Consider the following 21,207-nt stretch of genomic DNA (forward strand, 5'->3'; position numbering starts at 1 on the left):
ACTATATCACCTGCTGGCCATTTCTCCATCCTGTTGGGAGTTTGGACACACACACACACACACATACATGCCTGGCATGTGGTTCAAGCCACGAGGGCTAGAATTCAACCGCAGTTAACCATGTGGATTCTATATCCCTTAACCACTCGGCTACAGGGCTAGTTCAGGATGATTTTTTTTTTAGAGAGATTTTTGTTATAGGGTGCATGCACTTGCCAGAGAGACAGAAAGACAGAAAGTGAGAAATCATCCCCCAGAGGGAATGGCCACACTTAAATTCCTTCTCCTCCATTCTCCTCTGGGGATTTTGGGCACGCATGCACATATGCCCAGCGTGAATTTTAAGCCGCCAGGTCTGAGACCTGAATCACGGTTGAATACATGAGAGTCCAGCGACACACCCATTACATAATCTGCTGTTCCCAAGACAATTATTTTTACAACTCATTTGAAATAATTATAATCCTAGAAATTTGCAAAGATAGTATAGAGAGGTTCTTTGTACCTTCATCTATTCTCTCCCAGTTTTTTGGTGCAATTTTTTTTAATAATTATTTTATTTATTTTTTATTATTATTTTCCAGTTTGGCCAGACAGAGAGAGACAGAGAAAGTAAGCCACCAGGTCCAGGACTTAAACTGTGGTTGGCCATGTGGGATCCTGTGCCTTTAACCACTATATCACCTGCTGGCCCCACTTTTGCACAATATTGAAACACAGTGTTGTCATTGGTAGAGTGTGTGTGGTGTGTGTGTGTGTCTTGTTATGTTTCAGAAAGAGATTCACTTAACTATCACCATCAAGGTGCAGAAATGTGTCACACAAAGATGTCCCTTGTGCTGCCCCATACTAGTCACGTGTATTTTCTCTCTTGCCCCCCTATCCTCCAGCAACTGTTAATCTGTTTTCCATCTCTATAATTTTGGCATTTTGATAATGTTATATAAGTGGAATTATATAATGTGTGCTATTCTGAGGTTGACATTTTTCACTCAGCATTGTCTTTGTGGTTGTCTAGATTATCGTATGTGTCAGTAGTTCTTTCCAGTCAGCACTGCTTCAGCTGAATCCTACAAATATTAATACAATGTGATTTTTTTAAAGAATTATTTTATTTAACTTTTTTTAAAATTTTATTTATCTATTTTAATTTAATCAGAGAGGTACAGAGCCAGAGTGAGAGAGAAAGAGAGAAAGTGAGAAAGTAAGCCACCAGGTCCGGGACCAGAACCGTGGTTGGCCATGTGGGAGTCCAGAGCCCTTAACCACCATGCCACCCGCCAGCCCTCAGTGTGATTTTTATATGTTATATTTTTGTTTTCATTCACTTTGGGTTTTTTTGTTTTGTTTTGTTTTACGTATTTTAAGACTCTTTGAGATGCAGTTTATCGTGTTGTTTGTTTCCAAGTTTAGAGATTTCCTTTTTTTTTTTCCTGTTATAACTTTAAGTTTGATTCCATTATAGCCACAGAAAACACACTTTAGAATTTCAGTTTTATGCTGTGTGACCCAGGATGTGGTCCATATTAGTATATATTCAGTGAGCACTTGAAAATAGGGTACTCTGTTATTGGGTGGAGTACCCTATAAACGTCAGATTCTATTTGTTGATGGTGGTATTTAGCTCTTCTATATCCTTGCTGATTTTCTGTTTAGCTGTTTTTATCAGTTATTGAGAAAAGGGAATTGAAGTTTATATCATTGCAAATTTGTCTATTTCCTTAGTTCTACCAGTTTGGGCTCCATATATTTTACAGCTCTGTCATTTGGTGCATATACATTTAGGATTTCTGTGCCTACTTGGTGAATTGACCTTTTAAATCATTACATAATGAGTCTGTCTGGTCTGATTGTTTATTTTCTGGAGTCTATTTCATCTGGTTTAATATATAGCAATTTAGGCTTTCTTTTTCATTTTCTTTTCTTTCCTCTTCTCTTCTCGTCTCTCCTCTCCTCTTCTCTCTTTTCCCATGAGTGAGCAAGAGAAAGAGAGAAAGAAGCAGCACCTCTAGCAGGGTACTGATGCCACAGTCTATCCTCAGCCTCAGCCAGCATTGGATTGTGGTCATGTACTATCTAGCATTCTCAGAAAGGTCTCTGGACTGTAACTGGGAGCCTTTATATCCCTTGAAAAGAATTGTTTTACTTCCTTCTGGCCTTGTGGTTTTGGTGGAAAATTCACTGTTATTCAAATTGTTTTTCTCCTATAGATAAGGTATTATTTGTCTTTCACTGTTTTTGATTTTTTAAGAGAGATTTTTGCTATAGGGTGTGTGCGTTCAACAGAGAGACAGAGAGCGATAGAGAGACAGAAAGTGAGAAATTCCTCCCAAGGGGATGGCCACACTGCAATTCCTTCTCCTCCATTCTCCTCTCAGAATTTTGGGTATGCATGCACACATGCGCAGTGTGAGTTCCAACCCGCCAGGTTCAGGACTCGAATCGCAATTATGTGGTAGTCCAACAACGTAACTACTACACCATCTGCTGGTTTCACTGATTCTATATTTTATCTTTATCTTTTAAAAGCTTTATTTTAGAAGTTTGACTGTGAAGTGTATTGACATAGACTTTAGTTTTTATCGTGTTTGAGATTTTTCCCAGCTTCTTGTCTTTTGTCAAATTTGGGAAATTTTCAGTCCTTATTTTTACAAGCATTTTTCTAGCCTCATAATTTTTTGTTATAGTTGCCTAGGTCCCTGAAGCACTGTTCATTTTTTTCTCTTTTTTTTTTTTAAAGAGTTTTCTTAAGCTGTTTTTCCAAAATTATTTATTTAATTCTACTATTATTATTATTTTTTAATTTGACTAGGCAGAGACAGAGAGAAAGGGAAAGTGAGAAAGCAAGCCACCAGGTCCAGGACTCAAACCACAGTCCACCATGTGGGAATCCAGAACCTTTAACCACCATGCCACCTGCCGGCCTCCCCTCTGTGTTTTATATTTGGATTGAGTAATGTCTATTGCTCTGTCTTCAGGTTCACTGATTGTTTTCTTTGTTTTCTCCCTTCTGCTGTTAAGCCCATCACTGAGTTTTTTTATTTTAATTATTGTGTTTTTCAGTACTATAATTCTCATTTGGTTCTTAATATCTTCTGTTTCTTTGCTGAGACATTCTTTTTTTTTTTTTCATTTGTTTCAAATATGTCCATTATTAGTCAGTGAAATATTTTTTTTTGAAAAGGTTTTTGCTATAGGGCACATGCGTTCGCCAGACAGAGAGACAGAAAGCGAGAAATCACCCCCCCGGGGGGATGGCCACGCCACAATCCCTTCTCCTCCATTCTCCTCTCAGGATCTTGGGCATGCACACACACGCTCCCGGCATGAGTTTTAAGCCACCAGGTCCGGGACGCGAACTGTGGTCAACTACGTGGGAGTCCAGCAACATAGCCATTACACTAACTGCTGGTCCCCAATGAAATATTTTTATGGTGGCTCTTTTAAATCTTTATCAGCTTATTCTAACATCTGTGCATTCAGTGATTGTTTTTTCTCATTCATGATGACATCTTTCTGGCTCTTGGTATGACAAATGATTTTGATTGAAATTTGGACATTTTAAGTATTATAAGACTCCAGCTCCCTAAATTTTATGTTTTAACCATCTGCCTCTGACACTACTCTGGTAGGTGAATAAGGGACACCACCTTGTTACTCCCAGGTAGGTGGCAGTAGAAGTCCAGGTCACTCACTCCCTCAACCTGTATGGATACCTACAGTTACCAGAGGGGCTTCTCATTGATGATGGGTATGGTGGGAGTTCAGACTCCGCACTTGGTATCTCCCTGACTGGGAGGAGGAGAACCCTCATACTGCTCACCACATAACCTCCATAATGCTGAGGGGGCCTTGATAACACTGAGCAGTGATATACCTCACTCTTTATGAGGCCTCCTCTGAAGCCACACCGCAGTGAGGAAGAGCAGGGACACCTCAGTACAGCCTCGGAAGGGGTGTCAAGGCTCCCCACTCAGCCTTTGCTATAGGTAGAACCACAGTGTTTTATGTGGTGCCTAGAGCAGAGTAGCTATTAGCTGTAAGTTTCCTGCCTTTTTGGATACTCTTTTCCTGGTCTCTTGGCTAGAGATAAGAGGCTTGTCTTGGGCCTTTTATTGTCTCCACCCATTGGCTTTGCCAAGCTAGTGACTTCTCCATCACCCAATTAGAAGGTAGCAAAAAGACAAGTGATACTACTATGTGGTTGCTTAGGTCCCTTGTCTCTGGACTGTCCACCTCCTTTTGTCACTTTCCAAAGGTTTTTTCTTCTTTTTTTTTTTTTAATATATTTTCTGCCATAGAGCATATATACTCACTGGCAACAGAGAGAAAGGGAGAGGAAAAGTGAGAAAGCACCCCTATCCCTACCCCCAAGGGGGAATGACTATGCAGCAATCCCTTCTCCTCCGTTCTCCTCTCATGATTTTAGGGCATGGATGCACATATGCCTGGCATGCTTTTTCAAACCACCAGGACTGGGACTTGAACCATGCAATTGGCCATATGGAATCCAACTGACTTAACCTCCACAACATCTGCTGGCCCTCAAGTCTACTTATGTCTCTTTTATACATAGTGCTAACAGAAATAAGAGGAAATATCCTCCAATCTAGTAAAAGATTTGTCTTTCTCAATGGCTGAACATTAACTAGTTTATTCAATAAACACTCATTGAGTGCCAGTTATTGGTCATGCTTCTTGAATCTGTAGGCTTGTCTGTAATAATCATAGCAGTCTTATTAGCTGTAACATATGGCTAGTGCTCCAGACTTTATCTCAGTGGGGTGTGCACTTTGAATGTCATCCCAGTGGTGGTGATTGGTTTTGCTCAGACATCTAGTCTCACTTTGGAGTGCCACAAGTCCCTGGAAGGAGAATGCCATGTACAAGATAACTGACAAGTTCAGATACAGGCCAATGTTGAAGTCAGTTAACAGTGGCATAGCCCCACCTGGGCTTCTAAAAACATCATGGTTGTAAAATGCTTTTTTAAAGGAAGACATTAAAAACAAAAGTTTAAAATATTCCACCATCACTGTGTAAGTGCCAAATAGTAGGAAGGATATAATTCAAAACACAGTATAGTTGGGCCAGCCCCATAGCCTAGTAGTTAAGGGAGCCAGATCCCACATGACTGACCACAAACCCCAGCTGCTGGTGACTTGAAAAACATGCTGGGTGTGTGTGCACATGCCCAAAATCCCCACAGGATAGAAAAGTGGAGAAGGGATTGCAGCCTGACCTTGCCCCAGTGGGAGCTGCTTGCTTTCCCTATTTCTCTGGCAAGCACATGCGGCCTCTGGCAATTAAAACAAAACAAAGGTAAAAATACAAGATAGTCATAGAAGTCAATGAGAAATTACTACATGGTCCTTTTTTATTTCTCAGTTCACCACAGATTGGTGACAAATTCATCTGACGATAAACATCAGGAACCACTGCTTCCCAGTGAGCCTTAGTGGCAACAAGCATTAACAATGAATTTTAGCCCTTGATCAGTTTTAGTGAGATGTGGTGCAGCATGGCAGAAAGCACATGACATTAGCTCCTTCAAGAGTTGATGTTTACAGTATCGATGTTAATACACCTGTAGGACAGTGGTTCTCAGGGTATTATTGGCAGTTTGGGTAGAAGAGTTTCTAGGTTGCATGGATTTTCTGCATATATAAGGCATTTGGCCCACTCTGGTGCCCACCCACTAAATGCTAGGAGTGCCCTTTGGTGGTCTTTATTGTGACATCCAGATCAGCCCCTCCCTCACACAGAGCCCTGAGTAGGAACCAGGCAGCTCTTAGAATTCTACTCTGACTCAGCGTCACGCCTCGCTGCTTGTGTGTACAGTGAGCATGTCATGTTTGCATGCGCATGCGTGTGCACACGGTTCCTTTTTTCCCTCAGTCATTACACGTTCAGAAAAGTGATGTGGATCTGATGAGAACAAAGCTTCGGCGCTTAGAAGAAGAAAACAGCAGAAAGGATCGGCAGATAGAACAGCTTTTGGATCCAAGCCGAGTAAGTCCTTGGCCCTTCACGGTGGGCTCCTATGGTCGGTGTCCAACTGCTGCCAGGGAGGCTAAACCGTATGTTGTCTTCATGTCTCAATCTGCTCACTACAGGGCTCGGATTTTGTTCGGACCCTGACAGAAAAAAGGCCTGATTCCGGATGGGTGAGTATAGTCTCCAGCATGACAGAGAGCCTCCTGCTGGGATCCTAGGCAGTCGCACAGCTGACAGATGCCTTTCCCAGAAGCACTCATACAGAAGACAGCAGAGAGAAGGGGAACGGGCTCAGAACTTTCTAGAAATATTCTCCGTTCAACCATAGGGATTACAAAAAGGTGCTTCAGGAGCTGTCTGGACAGTTAGAGGGAGGTTTATAATAGGCTTACCATAGAGGCCAAAAAACATACTGTAGAGAAAAAAATAGTCACATGGGTGACTTCTGCCATCATACCCAAAAATACCTTATGCTTAACAAGGAAAACTGATTTAAAACAAACAAAGCAGCAATAGAATAAAGTCCTTAAAACAGTTACAAACACCTCTCACATATGTAATAGGACTTCAAAAAGCTCGTGGAAAAATGGAATTAAAGTATAAGCTTACTAAGTGGAAAATTTTGAAGTATGTGCTTAGTTTTTTGTAATGCGCATTTTCTGTGAACCTTGTGAAAATCCCTCACATTATGTAATAAGTGAAACAAAATGATGGAAAGTAGAGCAATTGTATAGTTAACGCTATGGCAATAAACTACAGTAGCTAGAGAAAAGTGTGTCACCATAGACCTTGTATAGGCAAGGAAATACTTTTTCTTTTTTTAGATTTTTGTCATAGGGCATTTGTGCGCAGAGAGAAAAGGTGAAAAATCACCCCCAGGGAAGACGGCCGCTCTGCAATCCCTTCTTCTCCATTCTCCTCTCAGGATTTGGAACATGCAGGCATACACACCTGGCTTTTTTTTTTTTTTTTTTTTTTTTTTTGGGGGGTTTTTTCTACAGGGCTTGGGGGCTCGGAGAGCGACAGAGAGACATAAAGTGAGAAACCACCCCCCGGGGAGATGGCCATGCCGCAACCCCTTCTCCTCCATTCTCCTCTCAGGATCTTGGGCACACACAGCACATGCGCCCAGCATGAGTTTAAGCCACCGGTTCTGGGACTTGAACCGCAGTTGACTACATGGGAGTTCGGCAACATAGCCATTACACTGACTGCTGGTCCCAACACCTGGCATATTTTTCAAACCACCTGATCTGTGACGCAGACCAAGAAATCAGCCATGTGGGATCTAGCACCTTAACCACCATACCATCTATTGACCAGGAAGTACTTTTTTTTTTGGTAGAGATTTTTGCCTTATGGTGCATGCACTCACTGGAAAGAGAGAGAGAGACAGAGACAGTAAGAGGGAAAATGAGAAATCCCCTACTGGGGGAATGGCCAGGCCACAATCCCTTCTCTATTCTTAGGGATCTTGGGCATGCATGTACATGCTCTCATCATTAGTTTCAAGCCACCAGGTCCAGGACTTGAACCATAGTCGCCCATGTGGGAGTCCAGTGACATAACTGCTACACCATCTGCTGGCCCCAGAAATACATTTTTAAAATATGGAACACTGAAAGAAAATTGGAAGGACACAATTTTGAGATTATTGAATGCAAAGAAGAATACAATTATATCAATGGGGACCAGCATTTAGCACAATGGCTATGTTGCTGAACTCCCACGTAGCCGACTGCGGTTCGAGTCCCAGACCCGGTGACTTAAACTCACGCCGGGCGCGTGTGCATGCATGCCCAAGATCCTGAGAGGAGAATAGAGGAGAAGGGATTGCAGCGTGACCATCCCCCCGGGGGTGATTTCTCGCTTTCTATCTCTCTGCCTCTCTTTCTGGCGAGCGCACGCGCCTATAGCAAAAAAAACTCTCAAAAAAATTATATCAATGATGTGGTTAATGGATTAAATAACATAAAGTTTAGATTTATATAACAAAAGCCCATAAGACTAAGATGGAAAATGAATCAACATGAAGAGGGAAGGAAAAGGATATTATTGATCATTACAACAATGTTTTCTATCCAAATATGTACCAAAAAAGTCTATGCAAATCTCTAAATATCACAAATATATAATATATATATCCTCTATAAATACATTTAATACAAATGATTAAAACCAAGTTCTAGGGAACCAGCAGTTGGCGTAATGGCTATGTCGCTGGACTCCCACGTAGTCGACTGCGGTTCGTGTCCCGGACCTGGTGGCTTAAAACTCACGCCGGGCGCGTGTGCGTGCGTGCCCAAGATCCCGGGAGGAGAATGGAGGAGAAGGGATTGCGGCGTGACCATCCCCCCTGGGGGGTGATTTCTCGCTTTCTGTATCTATGTCTCTCTCTGTCTGTCTGGCGAGCGCACGCGCCCTACAGTGAAAATCTCTCCAAAAAAAAAAAAAAAAAACAAGTTCTACACCTAGCATGTCACAAAGTAAATACTTAACAAATGCTTATGAATGAATTGACATGTTTCCACAAGAAAATGTTTTTAGTTAATGGCACATCCTAAACATTGCATAGTTTTTCAGTTTGCACATGTACATAATTTCTTTTGATTATTTTTTTCTAAATGTGTTATTTCTTTGTTCATTATAGAGTGTGTGAAAGGGAGAGAGAGCGGGAAGAGGACTCCCCATAGGGTCTGGTCCGGCCTTGAGCCTATTCTTATGTTCCCTCAGCCCTTCGAGGGCTTTGTGCATGTAACTGGCCGGACTGGGGTCTGGCTTCTCTTAAGCAGCACAGTACTGCCGTGCTGTGGAGCTGGCCCTCATTTCATGTTTGTTTTTTTTTTTTTTCATTGCCAGAAGGCACGCATATGATTTTTTTGTAATAGGAACTTCAATCCCCACTTTTAAAATCAGAAAATTGAGGCTAAGGTATTTGCCCACGACAGGGTTCACACTGAGTGTGAACTCAGGGAGGCATGGTAGCGGTCTGCTTCCATACCCAGACTTCACCAGTACGTAATACTTGAATAAATTATTTGAATTTGCTATGAGAAAAACCTCATACCTTAAAGTAGCAAAATTAACAATAATGACCCAAACCAATATTGGCAGAACTGAGAAAGACCAGGTATACTCAGACTTGAAGACATTGTGTTTTAAGTTGACAATGACTAAGCTAAGCAATAATCTGTAAAATTGTTCCTACTGTTTGCCTAATACTGCTCTTTTTAGGACAATGGCTCAAGAATACAATCTCATATAAAAATCCATTTGTACAGTGAAACTTATAGCTGCCCAATTTGTGTGGAATCTGAGGGGAAGCTATTCAAAGTGGTATATAACTGTCTCAAAACATTTTCGTGAGAAAATTTTTCTAAGAATATAAAATAATGTAGCTATTTACAGAAATATCTACCTTATTCATTTAGAACGAGGATGTAGAATCTCATAAAAATGAATACTTTATTTTATAGAAAATGGGCTCTGTATATTTTGTTGTTTTGGCGCTGTGTGTGTGTTTGTGTGTACGTGTGTGTGTGTTTATTAAAGCTGAATAAAAGTAGAAATTCTAGATCACAGAGTAGGTACATTCTTCATTTTTGTTGTTGTTATTTAGGTTTTTGCCATAGGGTGTATGCACTTGCTAGAGAGAGACAGTGAGAAAGAAAGTGAAAAAAAAAAATACCCTGGGGGTTGCAATCCCTTCTCCTCCAGCCTCGTCTTGGAATTTTGGGCATGCACACACACATGCCTAGTGTGATTTTCAACTGTCGGATCCAGGACTTGAACTGCAGTCAGCTCTGTGAGAATCCAGTGCCTTAACCACCAGGTATACTCAGAATTGAAGGTCACTTGCTGGCCCCTACCTTCCTTATTTTAGTATCCACAGCCTTCATAGTGACCATGTCCTGTGACCAAATATTTCTACCATCATTGTCTATCCTTCAGATGTGCACAAAGATGCCTGGCCAAGGATTTTTATTGAAAGATGATTATAAATAACAAAAGTTGGTTACAACTTAAATATGTTACCACTAGGAGAATGGAGAAATATACTGTGGTGTGGAGCCAGTAGATGGCATGGTGGTTAAGGCGCTGGACTCCCACATGGCCAACCATGGTTTAAGGCCTGGACCTGGCAAATTGAAAATCACACCAGGCATGTGTGCACGTGTGTGTGAGTGGGGGTGGGGTGCCCCAAATTCCAAGATAATAAAGGAGAAGGGATAGCAGCATGGCCATCCCCCTGGGGGATGATTTCTCATTTTCCTTCTCACTGTCTCTATCTCTTTCCAGCAAGCGTATTTTCTTGATGGCAAAAACCTTAAGAAATACAAACACACACACACACACACACACACACACACACACACGCACACATACACTTTGGTTATCCATACTATGGAAGAATAATGTAGATATATAGAAAGTACCAGAGATTGATCACCACGAGGGTTTGTTGAATTTCAAGGAAGCAAGTTGCAGAAAGATACGATGTGGTCTCATTTCTGTAAATAACAACAAAATGCCATAATTCCAGTTGACCCACCTACACATGGCCATGCATATAATAAGATGCAGAAAGGTGCACACTAAGTCAGTAACAGGATTTAGTTGGGTGAAGAGGCGAGTGGTAAAATCTGAGTCTTTTAGCCTCATCTCTAATGTCTTCATTGTTTTCCAAGAAAATGGATTCATGCATTACTAATGTAATTTGAAATGACTTAAGATCCAATTAAAAAGTTGTCTGTCTACTCAAAACAAAATTATATTCTTCAAAGATTATACAATGTGATCTCCTCAAATGAGATAGTAACAAAGAAGGAAGTAATGAGGCCAGTGGCGTGGTGACCAGCAGTGTGGTCCTTCCTTCCCCAAAGAGGTGCACGGTCTCCTCAGACCTTTCCAAGTGCTCTGCCTCCATCAGCCCTGCTCACTCCAATGCGACGACTAGATCAAGTTGTCGTAGGGTAGGTTATGGTTAGTGATGTTCATAGCCAGTGATTGTACTGGGTTGTCAGAAAAGTCAGAGTGCATTTTTGCATAGAAAAACACGTCATGACTTTACCAACAAGCCAATAGTATTTAAAATGACTGAGGGTGCATCCTGACCGTTCTGCTGAGTGTAAGTGTGTTCCAAGGGAAAGCCCTGCTTTTGGGTGGCCCGACATCTTGCTCCGTCATTTACATAGCATTCCACAGTGAGCAAGCAGGACAGTGGGCCTTTGTCTCTCTGCCTGAGCCATCGTCTAGAGGAGAGGACAATGACTAAGGAAGGAAGGACGGTCAATGTGGACGTGTTCTGGTAGGGAGCAAGGGCAGAGTGCTGTGGGGCCGCCCAGCCTGGGGACCAGGACAGCCAAGTCTTCAGGGGAGTGTGGGAGGCTGGGCACTTTGGAAGGTAGACCTGATGGGGTGGCCTTCTGTCGCAGGTGGTTAATGGGCTGAAACAGAGGATCCTCAAGCTGGAGCAGCAGTGCAAGGAAAAAGACAACACCATCAAGTAGGAGCTGCTGGGCTGGGCTGGACGGGTCTGCAGGGTGCCCAGGGCCGTGCCCACTGCAGGCCAGCTGGAGCTGGCACCCTGCTCCTCTTGTCTCTCTTCTCCATGTTAGTCTTTGTTCTGCTTTCTCAGACTACAGCTTTAGTTTCTGCCACCAATCTCTGTCCTGCGTCCCTGCTCCCACCCAGAAAACAAAGGCCGATACTAGCTGCCTCTGCTTGTTTTGTATTATCTGTGTTCTCTCCCAACTTTATTAAGGAACAGTATTTATCTTTTTCTTTTTGTAGTAAGCAATGCTTTCTGCCTTAGTTTCTGTGGGTTACTTTTTATTTCTAATGTGAATTTACTGAGTCTTGATACAAGCCCGGAATACTTAGACATCTCCGCTCATTGTCCCCATCACGCACCCTCCCTGTGCTACTTCTAGAGTAGCTACACAGATATCTTTCCCAGTCTTTTTAGTGTAAGGGGTGGTCATTGGTGGTGGTTCAGTTTATTTAAGGAAAACAGGCAAGTGTCTGTCGCCTCATGTCTTCTAGTCACACAAGTCTTCCCCACTTGTTTCTTGCTGAAATCTATTAACTTAAAATATGCTAACAAATAAGCTTGATTATTTGCTGATTTCTTCTGTGTTTCAGAATGCTGAACTCTGTAACTCATTTCTCCATTAGCATCTTTTATCTGAAGTCTGTTATATGTTGAGAACAAGGTGACAATTCAGGGAGGAAATGATTCTCTTTTCTTTATAAAATTAGTTATTCTTGCCTACTTACCCCCAGACACAGTTTGTCCTCTCTAAACTCTAAGGTCTTTCTTTACTAGTTATCCAGTTCCTTAAAGACAACATCTTATCTGTAGAGGACTATCTTTGGTGAGTCTGTGCACTTACCTTGGGAAGTGGCTGGTCTAACACAGAAGGGAACTTTCTAGTGTGAGAAATTCTCCTGTCTACCTCAGAACGAGTTTGTTCAAGGCCATAACCCTATTGAGAGCCAACTCGCATTTTTTCTTTCTCATCCCAGTTCCCTTCCAAAGCCATTCCTTCTCTGAATATTCCAGGAAACCCCCTTCCTCTTGTTATGCCCCTGGGAATATTCATTCCTGGGAATTGCGCTCCATGCATTTTCACGTTGACTCTCAGCTTGGGTTTTCAGCAAACTGCAGACTGATATGAAGACCACCAACTTGGAAGAGATGAGGATCGCCATGGAGACTTACTACGAAGAGGTGCGTGCTCTCCTGAGCAGTGTAGAAGGGGGAGAGTGGCCATCCAGAGATGAGAGGAGAGCCCACTGCTGACCTGGGTGCTGGGCTGAGACTAGGCGGTGGCCCAGGGCTGCCCTGTGGGAGCCGGCACTACTGTTCCAGCCTCACTTGAAAACAAACCACAGCAACTTAGTTTTTACTTCCTGCCTCTAGGCAGTAATCAGGAATCTAACTAGCATTTTTTCAGAAGAAGCTCTTCCTCATGCTCATTTTGCATTTTTAATGCATTTTAATTTGTATTTACAGATTCATCGTCTCCAGACTCTCTTGGCGAGTTCTGAAACTACAGGAAAGAAGTATGATTATCTGTTTGGGAGCCTGGTTTTGTGTGTTGTCCTCATGTTATTGAAACTACTCTAGAAGCGGTGTGGTCACTACATGGAAACAGCATATACTGCCCTTCATTTTCCAGTAGTGCCAACACCCCTGCCTCTTTCTGTTAGTGGCTGGAGTTGGTATGTCCCCATTTGGGGTGTTTACAGGTGTGCCCTCATAATCGTTACTTGTTGACAACTGACACATGTGTAGTGCTCCATGCTTTCATTATACATACTACATAAGCAGCCTCCGGCCTGGCAGAGGCTTAGTGCATGTTCATTTTGCTTCTTAAAATTTTCTCCAAATAAGTTTATTAGGAAAGAAATCAAGGCTGTCCTTATCTCTTTCCTGATGATGGTGTACCAGCCTTTTCACAAATTATGGAAAGATGGTTGCTTATCCTAGATTTGACTGTCACTGACCTCTGCAATAAACTACTGACATTAATGGGCTGTTTACCCAGTGTCCCAGATGGCTTAAACAGGAGTCAGAAAACATGTTTCTGTAAAGGGACAGATAATAAACAGTCAGTTCCTGTTATTCTGAGTAGCTGATCTCTATTAAGTCCCCATGAACACTGAGTTAGCAAATAGTGAGCCATTGGTCCTAGGGGAGATACAGGCTTAGCTTCTCGCAAGCCTCTGGTCACAACATTATCAGCTGAGGAATACAGAATCTGGTTTTAAGTGTGTTTCTGTTTACACTCACCTCATTTAATGTATATTGTTGACTCACTAATGCTGAACTCACACATTGTTGACACATTGATGCTGAACAGCCAGCAGCACTGTCACTCATGCCTGAGCCAATCTTACCTGACATACGTAAAGCACGTGGGAACCTCTCGTGCACTTCAACTCTGTGAAATCACCAGCTAACAGCATAAAACCGCAAAAAAATAAAAATAAAAGTTACTAAATAGACCACAAAAATGACACTTGTTTACAGCTGAAACAGGAAAGCAGAGCATCACTTTTGCAGCCTCAGCTGGTAAAGTGTCAGCAAAGCAACTCAAATTTTTCACCTCCCTGTGCATGTGCGTGTATTCCTATGAAAGTCCCATGAGTGCCGATTTTGAGGCTTCAGATAAATTTTAGCCAGTAGGCAAATTTGAAAATGTGGAATCTGCACATAATGAAGATCGTGACTATGTTGTAGACTTTGCGAGATAAGAGGAAAATGAAAGCTATCACATAGGTACTTATGTAACAGGAGAGAAAATACGGTTCCACAATTTTTTTTTAGAGATATTTAAAATATGATACTAGCGGGCCAGCAGGTGGTGTGGTGGTTAAGGTCGCTGGATTCCCACATGGCCAACCACAGTTTGAGTCCCGGACTTGGCGGCTTGCTTTCTCTCTCTCTCTCTCTATCTCTCTGTCTCTCCCTGGTCAAATTAAAATAAATAAATACGGGTAAATAAAATAATTCTTAAAAAAATGATAATAGCAGTTGAATGCAATACTTTGTTATATAGGTTTACTAATGATAAGAAAGGAATTCCATTTTGTTGGTTAACATTTTGATTATTTAGGCTTTACATTGCCTATTTGATCGCAAATGTTCACTCCAAAGCTACTCTGAGCATACAGACCAATCAGAAACAGTTCATGATTTGCCTATCCCCTCACTTAAAACGTTTATGAAACAACCAGCCCCATGGTCTGGTGGTTAAGGCAGCTGAATCCCACATGTCTAACTGCATGGTTCAAGCCCAGGACCTAGTGGCTTGAGAAACATGCCAGACATGTGTGTATACATGCCCAAAATCCTAAAAGAAGGGAGAGATGGAGAAGGGATTATGGTATGACAATTATTCATAGGGTGTGCTTTCTCCTCTCCCTCTCTCTGGCAAGTGCACTCACGCTTTTGCAAAAATAAATAAATAAAATTTAAAAATGTATGCAACCAGCTTAGAAATTCAAACCTCAGCCCTTGATTTGGTTGTTCCTAGGCCTTCAATGGAGAAGAAGATGGGCGTTAAAAGGCAGAAAAAAATGAGCAGTGCACTCCTGAATCTGTCTCGGAGCGTCCAGGAACTCACTGAAGAGAATCAGAGCTTGAAGGAAGACCTGGACCGCATGCTGAGCAACTCCCCCACCATCTCCAAAATAAAGGGTACCTTCCCACTTGAGAAGGGAGACATGGGAGAGAGGTCATGTCTCTTGTTTTATGAGGGAGACACAGGGAGGTGGCCCTAGGCAAGTCCTGGCCCCACACTTTGTCAGCAGCCCTTTCCCCGTTCAGCCATAAAGGCCTTATTCCATGTGCCACAAATGCAGACATACACTCTTAGGCCACATTTATCCCAAAGTGTAACCTACTGTGTGCTGCATGGTGTTCTAGGCCCTAGAGAAAGAGTAGTAAAGAAAGGAGACAGACAACCCATACAGTGGAGAGAGGAGCAGTATCCGCAGGTTAGATAAGGGGCAGATGGTGGTCAGTGCTCTGGAGAAAAATACAGCAGGGGAGGGCTGGTATGCACTGCAAATAAGATCTTCAGAAGACACCACTGAGTCAGGGAGGCTAAGTGGAATGAAAGAGGGAAAGGCCAGCTGTGCATACAGCTGCAATGGGAGTGCGGGGGCTCCAGGTGGGAGCTGTAAGTACAGAGGCCCTGAGGACCCAGCCTGTAGAAGGACCCGAGCAGAGGAGGAGTAGGGCAGCGTGGGTAGCTCTGGAGAACTGTTGGCAGTGAAGGCATGGAGCACAACACCCAAGGGCCCTAGGCGGGGTGGCACACCCAGGGAGGGTTGAGCGGGGGACTGAGGAGTCTTCCCTGACTTCCATGTAGGGGTGGACTGTGCAGAAAAGGGGGCACTGGCAGGCAGGAAACTCTCCTAGTGAGGGATGCTGGTGAGGGTGTGTCATGAAGGTGGAGCTAACGGGAAGTGCAGAGTTGGGTATAGCCTACCGGGGAGAGAGAGAGAGATCTGTGAAGGAGAAGCCATCAACTGCACCTGAGGGTAGCCCAGGTTGATGGGTGCCCATCAGGATGGTCTTTTAGAAAACCCATTGCTTCCATTAGGTTACATGGATTGGAGTAAGCCCAGGTTGTTGAGACGTATTGCAGAGCTGGAAAAGGTGAGTGGGACATCTGAGCGTCACCCAGGACACACCCATGGCTCGGGATCAACGACTGTCTCCTACAGTGGGGACACAGGCTTGTGGGGTGAGAGAGGTAGCACCAAACGTGTAAACTGTGGCTGCGTCTTTCATGTCCCTCCTAGTGCAGAGAGCAAAGCCATGGTCATGTGACACACATTTCTGCACTTCCACGTGTAGCCACAGGTGGGCACGTGTGATCCTTGAGCCAGCAGCATGCAGCCTGGCACACACATCACGCTCCTCACTGCCCATCACTTATCAGGCTGTTCTCTTCAACACTTGTGTAACATCTGAATTTGCAGTAAACTGTTCACCTATGCTTTGCCAACCAGAAAACTTTGGAAATTAACATTTATTCTACCCCCCTGGTGAATTTGCAAAGTAGGAATCAATTTGGTTCTACTGGAATTGATCAAAAATGTCAACAATGCCTTTATATTTTAAATATTAAGGTAGAGCAGTCCCTAATGTTTGGCTAAGCAGGAAAAACGGCTTTAAACAATAATTTTAGGTCTTTGCAAAGCAGACAAGTTCAGAAGTTTTTATAGTTGTGGATATTTCTTAAATACAGCTTTTAGGAAATAAATCCAGAGAGCTTTCAGAAGTACAATGGGAGTACTCGCACAGGCTGAGAGAGAATGTGAGAGACTTGGGAAAATTGGAGGTGCTCACTGTCACTTTGCCGGCAAAACTGGAATATAATTAAGGCTCGAAAGCATAAAGATTGAAAATTTCAGAAATTGTAGAGAAATCATAGGATAAATGAGCATGAGAAAAGTTGTTTCTGACCCTCCTCCCCTACCCCCGTGCCCTTCTGCTTTGCCCCTGCTGAGGCTGGAGTCCATGCTCTCCCTGCTTTGACTTAAGAGAACTGTGCTGGGCAGTGTGCTTTTCCGGTAGAACTGTGCCCAGTGAATGCCTCCTTGGTAACCGAGGTCACCCTGCAAAGCTTTCCCATACCCCTGCCGGAAGCTAGTTCCCCCTTGGTTCATCGTCTTTTCCCTGGATATCATCAATGAAAACAAGAAATAACATCTAACCAATGCCTGTGTTGCCTCCAGAAAGTAAGTTCGATGGAAAGCTCAAAACCACATGCCTCAGACGTGGTCAAATCCAATCCTCTGGTTCATTCCACATCCAACTCCACGGTGCACAAGCAGCCACATTCGGACCACCAGGAGGACAATGAGCGTCTCCGAGGGGCAGTGAGAAACCTGAAGGAGGAGCGGAGCGCCCTGCAGAATCAGCTGCAGGAGAAAGAGTAGGTTCTCTGGGAGGAAGTTCTCACTCCCTGTGCGCAGGGGTGGTTTCCAGGGTTACACTGCTAGAATCTGGGGAACTTGGAGAAATACTCAGCATGTTGGAGTTATTGCATAAATAATTTTATTGATTCTGAAACTTAATTTTTTAATTGTATTTATTATTATTATTATTAATTTGTCATTGGACACATATGCTTACCAGAGACACATGCAAACACACACATACACTCAGAGAAGGAAAGTGAGACAGCAAATCAGCAGGTCTGGGACCTCAACTGCAGTCGTCCACATGGGAGTCCAGCACCTTAACCAAGGCAGCTTTAGTGGTTAAAAGGACTATAATTGAGCATCTTAACATCATTAAAAGTGTGCCATTTAAATCATTACACTGAATTCTGGAAGGATTTCCAAATTGTTTTCATTGCTTAGAATTCGTGGAGAGTGATGTTAAAGTTCAGTGATGTATATCGCACATGATGTATATAAAATAAGACATAAATGCTGTAAAATGTTCAGTGTGACTCCAAGAGCTGGCAAGACAAAGCCTCACTTTGTGTGTTCTGTAGCTGAATAATCTGCAGCCAGCCTGGTCTCATCTCCCTGCCACCTGCTCATGGCTTTTCTAGTCAGAGCTCTGTCTTGAGAAAGCCAACCTTGGGCATCTCTGAGATGGTGTTATCTCTCTACTTTGCACGAACTGCAGTGGCCTTGCTACAAGGAGTGGTCTGTGAAGTAGTGAGTAGTTCTTTGGGAGCAGGACCTGAGCTCTCCCTCCCCCCACTCATCTGGGAGCTGGTCAGAAACTTAGGATCTCAGGCCCCAACCCCTGGGGAAGGTAGTTGAGAACGTAGGCCCTCAGGCCCCACCCTCGGTCTTCTGCATCCTACTCTACTTCTTACGGATCCCCAGATAATGTGGGTGTACACTGGAGTCTGAGGAGACCTCTGCTGGTTGCCTGTAAAGTTCTTTGCCACCTGCTGTTTCCCATAAAAAGTCAATCCCTTCATTCTCCACTGTCTTTAACCTCCAGTTAAAGTTTCACAGTGCATTTATGTGAATTGACAGGTTCTTTGTAAAAATTAGTATTTTGTGAAAAGATTTTAAAATTAAGCTAGTCATTATGAGAAGTAAATAACTTCCGGGATTGTCTATTAAGCTATCAAGTGACATGATAGCTGCCATTTACTGAGCTCTTGCTATATCGCAGGCACAATGCTAAACGCTCAGGAGTCTTATCTTGTTTAACATGGAGATTGATGGGGACCCTGGAAAGTCAGGTCACGCAGACAGTGAGCAATGGATCTGAGGTACAGGCAGAGTCTCCTTCTAAAGCCAAGTTTATGGCCATCATGATACACACAGGACACAACAAAACCCATATAGGAATAGTTTGGCTGGAGTACCCTGGGTAGCCTTTCTTGGCCTCAGGCCAGCGCAGGCAGCATCAGTCTGGTTGAGGGCTCAAACTATATACCCTTGGTTTAACACACTTGTGGCAGATGTACTGAATGTGCTGAATTATTTGACAGTTGCATTGATGCCTCTCCCATTAGCCTGGGAGACCCCAGGTGGCTCATCACGTTTCACTCCTATTGACCCCAGGACCTGACAGCTCTACATGCAAGAGGGCTCAGTGACAAAGAGTTGGGCCCTTGGGTCTGCTTCTTCTTTTTTCTTTTTTAGTTTTGTTCTAGGGTGTGTGTACTTGCTAGAAAAAGAGGGAAAGCGAGAAGTTACCCCCCCTCCCCACCCCAGGCAAGTTGGCCACACAACAATCTCTTCTCCATTCTCCATCTGGGATTTTGGGCATACATGCACATGCGCCTGGCATGTTTTTTAAGCCACCAGGTTCAGGACTCAAACCACAAAGTCAGCCATGTTGTATCCAGCCTTCCTTAACTTCCATGCCACCTGCTGGCCCCCCTTGAGTCTGCCCTTGGCTCTTGAAAAATTGGAAAAATGGGCTTTTCTTAGACCCCGTAGTTGAGGAAGTCAGATCCCACATAGCCAACAACACAGTTTGAATCTCAGCCCTGGCAACTGGAAAAATACACTGGGCATGTGTGTGTGCATGCATGACCAAAATTCTGAGAAAATATAGAAATAGAGAAGGGACTGCAATGTGACCATGCCCCCTTGGGAGGTGTTTTCTCCCTTTTCCTCTCTCCCTGTTTCTGGCAAGCACATACCCTTTGGCAAAATTTAAGAAATTAAAAAATTAAAAGAAAGAGGGACCAGCAGTTAGCATAATGGCTATGTCACTGAACTCCTATGTAGTCAACCACGGTTCGAGTCCCAGACCTAGTGACTTAAACTCACGCCAGGTGTGTGCGTGTGCATGCCCAAGATCCCAAGAGGAGAAAGGAGGAGGAGGGATTGCGGTGTGGCCTTCCTTCCTGGGGGGTGATTTCTCACTTTCTGTCTCTCTGTCTCTCTCTGTCTTTCTGGCGAGTGCATATGCCCTATAGCAAAAAACAAAAAAAAAAACTCTCAAAGAAAGAAGGGCCCTTCTTGATATTTCTGCCTCATGGTTTACTCTTCTAAGGAAGTTGAATGCTGTTTATTTTTCTTCAGAAGTATCTTCCTGCTCTGTAATGATCTTCCATTTTAATGCTGGAATATGTGGTTCTGTGTTTCAGTTTGGAAATGAAGCAGCTGCTGCAGACAAAGGCTGACTTGGAGAAGGAGCTGGAAAATGTAAAGAAAAGTGAGAAGGAGAGAAGAGAACAGGAGATAGCTCTGAAGTAAGTGAATTGAGTTTGTTTGTTTGTTAGAGCTTTGCCATAGGGCATGTGTGTACTCTCTAGAGAGAGAAAGTGAAAGGGAAAACAAGAAATCAACCCCCAGGACAGAGGGCCGTGCCACAATCCCTTCTCTTCCATTCTCCTTCTGGGATTTTCTTTTCTATTCCAAGGTTTTTTTGTCATAGGGTACATGCACTCACCGAAGAGAAACAGAGAGACAGTGAGAGGGAAAGTGAGAAATCACCCGCCCGGGTGGGTGAGTGGCCACACCACAATCTCTTCTCCTCTAATTTCCTCCTGGGAATCTGGTCACTCATGCACATGCGCCTGGCATGATTTTTAAGCCTCTGGGTCTGGAACTTGAACTGCTGTCGGCCATGTGGGAATCCAGCACTGTAACCATTATGCCACCTGCTGGTCCCTAGCAAGGTTTTCAAGCCACCAAGTCTGGGACTAAAACCACATTCAGCCATGTGAGAGTTAAGCACCTTAACTACCACATCACCTACTGGCCTCATAAACCGATTTAAAGAGAGTCCAGAGGATTCCAAACTCTTCTTGCTTCTGAATGCTACCGTTCTCCCATCAGTTCTCAACACAGCTTCAAGAGTGGTGTTTATAAAGGTCATTCTTCTTCCTAAAATCTTTCAGCGATTTTATTACCTTTGGACTAAAAACTCAAAACTCTGGGGAAAAACTGTCCCTGGTTAGCCCAGTGTTTGCCTCTTTGACATTCTAGTTATCTCCCCTCCATCATCCTCCACTCCAGTTATGCCCACCATTGGCAGTTTCTGAACATGCCATAATTCCATGCCTCTGTGCTTGTCTTTGCTCAAAGGACTCAGGTGTCAGCCAGCTCCTCAGAAAGGGCACTTCCTATGTGCCTACATAATAGCATTGTTCACAAGAACAGAAAGTGGAATGACCCAATGTCCATCAGCTGCGAAACAAACCGAGGTCTAGCCATAGAAGGGATGAAAAAGGAAGGAAACACTGGCCCACACTA

The 21,207-nt window shown here is 43.4% G+C and overlaps 1 protein-coding gene across 9 annotated transcripts in view; it reads left to right on the forward strand.

The window, feature by feature from the left end:
- The window catches only part of IQCE (IQ motif containing E), a 77,519-nt gene that overhangs the window by 27,354 nt on the left and 28,958 nt on the right, over window positions 1-21,207 (forward strand). For all 9 annotated transcript variants that reach the window (XM_006167844.3, XM_027768016.1, XM_027768017.1 and 6 more), the window contains 9 exons: window positions 5,899-6,012; window positions 6,117-6,167; window positions 11,433-11,503; window positions 12,658-12,730; window positions 13,016-13,065; window positions 15,042-15,205; window positions 16,116-16,171; window positions 17,257-17,456; window positions 20,097-20,201. In XM_006167844.3, coding sequence (XP_006167906.1) covers window positions 5,899-6,012; window positions 6,117-6,167; window positions 11,433-11,503; window positions 12,658-12,730; window positions 13,016-13,065; window positions 15,042-15,205; window positions 16,116-16,171; window positions 17,257-17,456; window positions 20,097-20,201 — 884 coding nt within the window. The remainder of the gene's footprint in view (window positions 1-5,898; window positions 6,013-6,116; window positions 6,168-11,432; window positions 11,504-12,657; window positions 12,731-13,015; window positions 13,066-15,041; window positions 15,206-16,115; window positions 16,172-17,256; window positions 17,457-20,096; window positions 20,202-21,207) is intronic.

Source organism: Tupaia chinensis, unplaced genomic scaffold (assembly GCF_000334495.1).
Source record: "Tupaia chinensis unplaced genomic scaffold, TupChi_1.0 Scaffold145208_1, whole genome shotgun sequence".
Lineage (NCBI taxonomy): Eukaryota > Metazoa > Chordata > Mammalia > Scandentia > Tupaiidae > Tupaia > Tupaia belangeri.